The sequence below is a fragment of the Zerene cesonia genome, chromosome 22, assembly GCF_012273895.1.
Source record: "Zerene cesonia ecotype Mississippi chromosome 22, Zerene_cesonia_1.1, whole genome shotgun sequence".
Lineage (NCBI taxonomy): Eukaryota > Metazoa > Arthropoda > Insecta > Lepidoptera > Pieridae > Zerene > Zerene cesonia.
The window spans coordinates 3,738,619-3,748,042 of record NC_052123.1 but is presented as its reverse complement, the minus strand read 5'-3'; the positions used below and the strand labels follow the sequence as shown (position 1 = coordinate 3,748,042).

At 31.8% G+C, this 9,424-nt stretch overlaps 2 protein-coding genes across 2 annotated transcripts in view; both read left to right on the top strand.

Annotated features, from left to right (window-relative positions):
* LOC119836071 (homeobox protein unc-39-like) overlaps positions 1 to 4,259 on the top strand; it is a 6,008-nt gene extending 1,749 nt beyond the window's left edge. Inside the window, exons 2-5 of the mRNA XM_038361284.1 lie at positions 328 to 485; positions 652 to 781; positions 1,375 to 1,497; positions 4,142 to 4,259. Coding sequence (XP_038217212.1) covers positions 328 to 485; positions 652 to 781; positions 1,375 to 1,497; positions 4,142 to 4,259 — 529 coding nt within the window. The remainder of the gene's footprint in view (positions 1 to 327; positions 486 to 651; positions 782 to 1,374; positions 1,498 to 4,141) is intronic.
* Positions 4,260 to 5,515: 1,256 nt separating this feature from the next.
* LOC119836080 (beclin-1-like protein) lies at positions 5,516 to 7,083 on the top strand. Its single transcript, XM_038361297.1, has one exon. The coding sequence runs from the start codon at positions 5,727 to 5,729 to the stop codon at positions 7,002 to 7,004; it is 1,278 nt and encodes a 425-aa protein (XP_038217225.1). The 5' UTR covers positions 5,516 to 5,726; the 3' UTR covers positions 7,005 to 7,083.
* The last annotated feature ends 2,341 nt before the right edge of the window (positions 7,084 to 9,424 follow it).

The window sequence follows — 9,424 nt, the reverse complement described above, 5'->3', positions numbered from 1 at the left end:
ATAACGTATTGCGTTTTATGATTAAACATCGAAATCCCATTTTTTTTAGTTAATGCGCTTTATTATTAAACGTGCGAATTATCAATTAAACCATTACTCGATTTATAAAGATTGTTTTTTCTATTTCTTAATTAGTAATAAATAAATTCAAAAGTGCTTTATTTGTTTAAAAAATACATCTATATTAACGTATTCTGATATAATAGGTAACAAATTTTTCCCCGGTTTAATATTTGCGGTTTCGGAGCGCCACGTTATTCAGTTTTTTTTTTTATTTTTTTGTTTTTTTTTTTTTATATTCTGTATAAAAACTAAAGTACTTCGCAGAGCCCGTGCACTCGTCGCGTACCATAGAGGTATCTATCAAGAATTGTACGCCATTTTGGAGACGCATACCTTCCCGCCAAAACACCACTCCACTCTACAGACTCTATGGTTCAAGGCGCATTATAAGGAAGCAGAAAAAGTTCGTGGGCGGGCATTGGGTAAGGAATTTCTTTTTAATTATGCATTTATATCAGTAATTAATTCCCAGTATCCCAGACAATATTAATCCAACAAATAATTATTTGTTTATTCAGTTGAAATAGCAAAAAAACTGTTTTATATAATATTTTTCTTATTTTAATAACATATAGAAGATTATTGCAGGTGCCGTCGACAAATACAGATTAAGAAAAAAATATCCTTTACCAAAAACGATATGGGATGGTGAGGAGACAGTTTACTGCTTTAAAGAGAAGAGCCGAAACGCATTAAAGGATTGTTATTATAGAAATAGGTAAGAACGAATTACCTACATATTCAATGAGTTTAACTAAAAGGTCTCCCCGTGACCACGCTCGCTGTAAAGTGTTCGAAACGTCGGGTTAATAGTATAATGAATAAATCGCGTTTAAAATCCGTTAAAAGGTTTTTAATTGAGAAATTTTGAACAAGATTTATTTATCTAACAATTTAATGTACCACACCAAATTCAAATGTTACATGATTATTAAATGATTAGGCTTTTATATTTAATAATCGCTGTGATGATAATAAATCTTTAAAACCAGCTATTTAAATAGTAATTGGATTCTGCGTCTTCAGTTTAATTTTAAACAATTTATAATCTATACGAATATTTTAAAGCTGAAGAGTTTGTTTGTTAGAACGCACTAATCTCAGGAACTACTGGTCTGATTTGAAAAATTCTCTCAGTGCTAGATAGCCCATTTATTGAGGATGGCTATTGGGCTATGTATGCACCACGGTCGAAGCCGGGGCGGGCCGCTAGTTAAAATAATTTTACTTCAATTATTAACATGTTTTGCCAACATTTTATTTATTTTGTTTATTTTCTTCCTGATATATATTTTTTTCATTTCCACACAGGTATCCAACGCCGGATGAAAAGCGCGCGCTTGCCCAAAAAACTGGCTTGACATTGACACAAGTGTCAAATTGGTTCAAGAACCGCCGACAAAGGGACAGGACTCCGCAACAACCGAACCGACCGTGAGTGGTTTCTTTATTTTTTTTTGCAATTTAAAAAAAAAATACTCTGGAGTAATATGAAGTGGAAGCGGGGAAATCCGAGTAAAATAGATGTATACACTAGCCCACTCGCCCGTCCATGGCAAACTTAAATTTGAGGAAAAAATATGTAATCTTTGACATTCACACTCACACTCAGAATAACAAAGCCTTCTTGTTGAAACATTATGTTCAAAATCCTTCTTCCTACTAATATTATAAATGCGAAAGTTTGTAAGGATGTGTGTGTGTTTGTTACTCTTTCACGCAAAAACTACTGAACCGATTGCAATGAAACTTTAATTGTCCAAATTTATTTTTCCTTGTTATAATTTGTATTTTTACGATTTCGCGTCGATTTGAATACATTTCTCACCGATGGTATTTTTAATGAATAATAATTATTAAAATACTTCCAATTAACTGTTAATTTTCTCTGACATAACATTCAATACCATTTGCAAAAAAAAACTTTTTTTTATAATAATTGACGTTTAATTTTTAGTTTTATAGCATTGATATGCTTTATAGGCACATGAAACCGTAAGAGTAGAAGAAATTCGATTACTGTGGCAGGATCACGGGTGGCCGAGAGGCTAGGCGTTGCTACGGTTAGGCAAGATACGCAGGTTCGAATCCTGCCTCGTGATCAAATTTTTTCTATTCTTTCGAAATTTCTCATAATTGACGTTGTTTCGTTTTTTTGTATTTCGAAGTATTAACCCAAAGGACATTCGCAGATGTGGCGACCTTTTGTTGCATTGATTAATGTCCACTAATGACATGTCCAGTATTGCCAGTAAAAAAAAAAAAAAAAATTGTGCAGCCATACGCTATATTTTTTGCAGATGTGAGATAGATAGTAGGAATATCAGTGTTTATTTCAGATATCGTTTTATTTATGTCATAGTCGGCAATGGAGCTGATGGTAAGCGCTACCACAGCCCAAAAACATTTGCAGTGACGTAGGTAATAAATAGCCTTAGATCTCTGCAAATGTTCATTGACTTTTAAGGCATGTCGAAGCCTACTCGTTTAGCATATTAACTTTAATATGAGATGAGTTAGGTACTTAACTAATTCGTTATTTTGCATACAAAACATTCGTTTTAATGATGATAATTAATTGGGAAAGATAGGGGATGCCTTAGATTTTCTTTTTTCATAAATAAATTTAAATATGGATAGTGTCTTCCAATCCACCTATATTTATTTTTCTATATTAAGCACTCATTATTACTCTAAACATATTTACGTTTTCACATAAACTTCTGCATACTGAAACGGTTAATATGTGAAATAAAAATACATTTCAAGTCTAAAACTAATAAGGAAATTAATTATTACTGAAAAAGCAAATCCTGACATCTTCCTAAAAAATTATAATTAAATTTGCCTTCCGTTACAATTATGTAAATATTACAATATACACTCGAAAAACACAACTCTTTCCGCGCAGTCGGTTAAAAAATATAAACACCAATCCCAAACGCGATAAGCACAGAACCCAAATACTATATGGTTTACGAGCATCGGGTTAAAGGAAGCCATTGTTTTAGAGGTTCAAGGTTGAGTGTCGTTGTTTCGTGTGACCAATTCAGTTGACTGAAGCTAATAAACGCAACTTGATACATTTCTTAATAATATACAAGACTGGCCGCTGGTTTTGAGCGAGGAAAATATAATAATATGTATATAATATGAACACGTTTCAGTGTAAGATAGTGAAACCATGGGGCGTGACTAGTGTCAGTATATGTCTAGGTTTTTGCACAATTATTAAAACTTACAAATTTTAATTATTTTTAAAAGCTAAAAAGCTCCCTAGCTGTAATCCGCGGCGCAACTCGCGTACTGCCCGAAAAGTCGCCTGCGTGCTAATCCAGACTATAATCTATTTATGTACAAAATTTCATATACGATAAGCTGTTTTCGCTTGACAGAGTAGCAAACATCCATCTATCTGGTCATACTTATATACTTCGCGTTTTTAATATTAGTAGGATATTCATTCAAAGGCTCCAAGGAATCGTAAAAGTTCAAGTTTTCTTTAGACGACCATTGTGTCAATCAAGCGTGTTAAGTAGTTTTTGTTAGGGTCAAACAATAGGGCGTCATTAAAACCCTTATTTTTAGAGCATTGATTGATGTTTGTATTAGAAAACTATTGGAGTTTGTATGGCTTTTTTATTCTATGTTAAAAAATTAATGTAATATTAGAAATTATTAAAATTCATATGTCGGTATAAACATGTTATTATACATATTAACTTTCCTTTTGAATCACTCTATTTATAAAAAAAAACTATCAAAATCCATTGTGTAATTTGAAAGATTTAAGCATATATAGGGACATATGGCCAGAGAAAGCGACTTTGTTTTATATACTATGTAGTGATAATGTCAATAACGTCTATTAAACTACTTCGAATTTAACGCGTGCGAGGCCGCGGAGAAAAGATTGTTATACATATAAACCTTCCTCTTGAATCACTCTATCTATTAAAAAAAACACCATCAAAATCCGTTGCGTAGTTAGATAAATATATTAGAAAATAAAACAAGATCATAATATAGTTACTTCAAACAGATAGATAATGTATACCTGTAATATTTTGTATTTCAGAGAAATATTGGTTCCCGCGCAACATTCAAATGGTGGTTGGGCACAATCCTTCATACCCAACGCGTATTACCATAAACTTCAAGATGCAACACATTATTTACATGGCAACACTCCCTAGATGTGAACAGCTGAGAAAATGGTGCATATTTCAATACCGATAGGTTTTTAAATAGCGTGAAATAATTTGAAATTGTTGTAGTAAATTATGAACGGAATTAGTTGCGTGAATCAGATAAAAAAAGTAATTGATAGTCAGTCAATAAAGATATTTAAATTGATAAACTTTGCTTCAGAAATTAAAAATAGTTCAGCAGAGCGCTACTCATATATATTTTTTGAGAGATTTCGCCAGTAGTATAGTATTACGGTTATAGTTTTTACTCATTGTTTTATATGTGATAATCCTTTCTTTTTAATTTGGGTATCAATATATTTATCTCCGCCAGTTTCACAATTTCTGAACATGTTGAGTTTTGCTGTCTTTCAGTTAAAACGACTAACTAAAATGGTACTCTAGCATGAAGTAGCGAAACTAGACATAACTATTTTCTCCAAAGATTAATAAAAGTAATAAAACAAAAGGACTTTATTTTGCATATATAAAGTAAAAAGGAGGCTATGAATAACACTTAAATTATATTTTAATTTCTTTATTCATAGTATAGTTATTTCTTCTTTTATATGTGATAGAAAACCATTATTTTTATATAAAAATTGCTAAAGATTAAGTATTTAGTTTAATTGTAACTATCTATCTGAACACACATTTTAGGATTTCGTTATTATTTTAATATAGGATTTAAAATATTTACCGTGCCCCTTTCTGATTTTAGTGTATTAGATTTTTGGATAGCAATTTTTTCTTTGATATACCTAGACAGTTCTAAGTTTTATTTAACATCTTTAATTTTTTGGAAAAAGTATGAACACATGTATCTAACACATATTTACAGTAATTTGTTTAAAGTTTTATATTAATAGAAGCCATACTTATTGTTCCTATTCGATTATTATTTTTAATTAATCTTAGAAATGTGCATAGAGTTAGTTATTTTATTATCAATAATGTTCTACTTTATAGCTATATTCACTTATAAGATCCATTGTAAATAAAGGTGCTGTTATGTTTCATTGTATTCTAGTCTACCAACGTATTAAAGTTTAATATAATGATATTATTGTTTCACTCTATCATCCTTCCACCGTCCATTTCTTGACGTTGTATAATTATAAAAAAATCTACCGTTTACATGAGAGTACGAAACAGGTACTGCAAGTACCTGCCTGGGTGTTGTTCATATTTAATTTTTCTTTTGCAAATATGATATGGTCACACAAATTATACACTGTCAGTTGTCAACTGTCATAAAATTATGTCAGTTTCCCAATCTCAGAATTAGCGAATGTCGTCAAAACTACTAAATTGTTTATAAATAATTCACAAAGGCTTCTTTGTTCGTAGACTACACACATTAGTTATATATCAGTTAAGCTTAAATATAGTCAGTGAAGTTTCTTTTTGATATAAATAGTAATTTTAATATCGCAACATTCCTTGATACATTGTGAAAGTTGTATAACCATAATGAGTGATTCTAAATCTTATGTTAATTTCTCGTGTCAGCGATGTCTTCAGCCTCTGAAGCTCGATGAGTCTTTGAACAATCTTGGAGAACATACTATCGCCGATTTAACACTACAGATCCGTCGTAATAATGAGGTGGATTTGAATTTACAATCATCTAGTTTAGAGCATTATGTCCCTCCCTTTCGTATGTTAGATTCAGGAAATGGAGCAAATGGGTTCATGGTGATCTCCGACGGGTGGGAAACTACATCTTTGGGCCACCAGTTACATGTGAAAGCCACTTTATTTGATCTATTGTCTAACAACTCAGATGTAGACCATCCATTATGTGACGAATGTACCGATACTCTGTTAGAACTTATGGATAATCAATTAAAAATAACGGAAGCAGAATGGAAGGATTATAATGATTATTTAAAAAAGCTGGAGGATGATAAAGAGGATCTGAATTTGGAAGGTCTCGAAAAAGAATTAGAAGATTGGAAGCAAGAAGAGGACAGACTCTTGCAAGAGTTATCTGCATTGCAAAAAGAGGAGAAGGCAATGAAAGATGAAATAGATGTTCAGGAAAAAGAGAAAGAGAGGCTGGAACTTGAACAGGATATATATTGGAAGGAATACACTAGATATAGAAAGGATTTAATGACCACAGAGGATCAAATGAAATTCTACGAATGTCAATTATCTTACACACAAGCACAGCTTGAAAAATTAAAGAAAACAAATGTATTTAAAGCTACGTTCCACATATCAGACTCAGGTCAGTTTGGTATCATCAACAATTTCAGACTGGGCCGATTACCAACTGCACCCGTTGATTGGTCTGAAATAAATGCTGCGTGGGGACAAACAGTACTGTTGTTATCATCATTGGCACGGAAAATAAACTTCTGTTTTCAGCGATACAGGCTTGTTCCGTATGGCAATCATTCATACATCGAGGTGCTGGAGGACCAGAAAGTACTGCCATTGTATGGGTCGGGGGGTTTTCGATTTCTGTGGGACACAAAATTTGACGCAGCCATGGTTGCATTTCTAGATTGTCTCCAGCAATTCAAAGAACAGGTTGAGAAGGGAAATACTGGGTTTTGCTTGCCATATAGAATAGATAAAGGTAAAATTGAAGATACTGCTTCTCCTCCACATGCATATTCTATTAAAATACAGTTTAATTCAGAAGAGCATTGGACAAAGGCACTTAAATATATGTTAACAAATTTGAAATGGGCTTTGACATGGATTTCATCACAGTTCAGTGAGGATAAGGTTGAATGACAGTTATTTTAGTGTTAATCTGTGATAAATTAGTTTTATTATGTTATCTGTATTCCAATAAAGAATTAGTTATAATGTCCATATTTTATTTATTAGCAACTAATTATACCATCAAAGGTACACACTGTCAGGTCATTAAATCGAGCTTGCACTTATTTCCCTTTTTTTTACACAATCAGTATAATTTTTATCATTCGTTTGTTTACAAAATCATAATGAAATGCCGATGAGAATTTATATAGTATGAATAAATTAATTAAAGAGAATTATATAAATATTATTTATATCTAAGAATAATAGTTGTTTTATTTGAAAGAATAAGTTAAAGCGCCATCTAGTGGAAAATCTAAATAATACTGAAGTTAATTTCTTTCTTGTTTTGCTTGGTTCCTAATAAATAATATAGATGTCACTATTAAAAAAGTAGTCAAGTGGAGGAGGAGGGAGAGAGAAACGAAATGACTAATTAATGCGCATAAATTAACCCTTATAACAGAATTAAGCTCCCGCAAGGTATTTTGGTAGTCCTATATGGGACAGTATTCAGTACTAGTTATGTTATCTGTGGTACTAGTAGAGTATTATATATTGTGTGAGGTATACTACTATAAATTGCATAAAATACAGTAATAAATGAGATAGGCCGCACACACAAAGGGAAATTAATAGCGACTCTAAGCAACAAAATGGAAATCACCATATGTAGCTACTTTGATAATGATGACTGACCCAAATACTCAGATTGGGGAAAAAGTACGTGTTTTGTGAAAAATATATATAATATGATAAATTAAACTAAATGACCTGCTTATATATTTATAATGTTCTTATTATTTAAATATTCCATTATCTTTTCTCTATAAAACTTAAGCACAAAAGTTTTTATGTTACACCAAGCTTGTTAAAGACGACCTTATTTGTTAAAACTTTTTATTTCGTTATAAAGTCCGGATAAAAAATTGTCTTCAAAACAAAATACAAGATGCCATAAAATGTACCAAATAATGTAATAAAATTCTTACTCTACGTACATTTTTTCTCGAGCAACCTACACGTGCTTAATCTGAACAATGAATTCAATTTAGTGCCGGAAGCGGAGACATTTTGACGTTAATTTTGGCGGTTCACAGGCGAAAATAATTCGTACGAAACAAAATTCTATGTTCCAATTTTCATTTTAAATTTCGATCATGCTATTCCTCTGTTTTTTAACGAAAAGCTCTTACATGTGAATAGATATATTATAAAGATACAACTACAAAAAATGTACAAATACCGATAGGTACATAGGAAATAAAAAAAAAATTGACATTAATTACTTTCATCACTGAAAACCTTAAAACCCCATTTATTATGAACAATGACTTTAATAGTTTGAAAGCTAAATTTAAATAATACTTACTTTTATGTAATTACTAGCTGCGCCCCGCGGTTTCACCCGCGTAAGTCCCATAGGAATATCGGGTGAAAAAGTTGCCTATGTTATTCTACACATAACACACACACAACATAACATACACACATCCTCACAAACTTTCGCATTTATAATATTAGTGGGATAGGATATTAGTAGGACTAGCTGACTTCAAAACTGTATTAGGTGTTAACATTTATGAATTACTAGTTGACCCGGTAAACGCTGTTCTGCCTGACTCTTATCATTTTAGGGTATAAAAAATAGACGTTGGCCGATTCTCAGACATACCCGATACGCACACATAATTTCGTGAGAAACCTTCCAGTCGTCTTGGAGGAGTATCAGTATGGTAACTAATATTGTGACTTGTGTGTTATTTAAGATCTCTAGACATTTATTATCGAAGAGGTCATATATGTAATATTTGAGTAACAAAATATTTTTAGTCTGTACTAATCTGTCAAATACACATAATAAATAAGGCGCGTTTAATTGGAGTAAAATATAAGTCAATAAAGAGCGCGGTTGGCATTAATTCTAGCACGTGTTCAAAACTGAACTTCGAAGATTATTGAGTTTACTTCGATGTAGGTTCATGAGTTTCATCTTATCCTTATTATCTGTTTGAGGATTTAATATAGTATATTATACGACGGCGTGCTTTATACGCGTCATTCGATGCAATAGCTGGATGTTAGCCCATGATATTTTATTTTTTTATTTTATTTTATTGGTTTCCAAACAACTTATACACTAATACAAGAGCAGCAGTAATAATGTACATCAAATATTGTTCTGTGTATAAATCTATTCTATGGATACACAAATTACTATCTAGTGCGCAAGATTAACTTAACGAAAAAATTTTATCTAAACAGAAAAAAAAAAGATTACAACAAAAACATACAGAAACTAAATTATCAGAGAAAAGTGCGGCTTAGGTGCTACGCAGAGCAGCAAGGACTAAGCGACGAAAACTGTCAAGACTATTGGAAAATATGTC

Excerpts from the sequence above, each read along its gene's own strand:
- LOC119836080 (XM_038361297.1), top strand. The coding sequence starts at position 5,727 with ATGAGTGATTCTAAATCTTATGTTAATTTCTCGTGTCAGCGATGTCTT.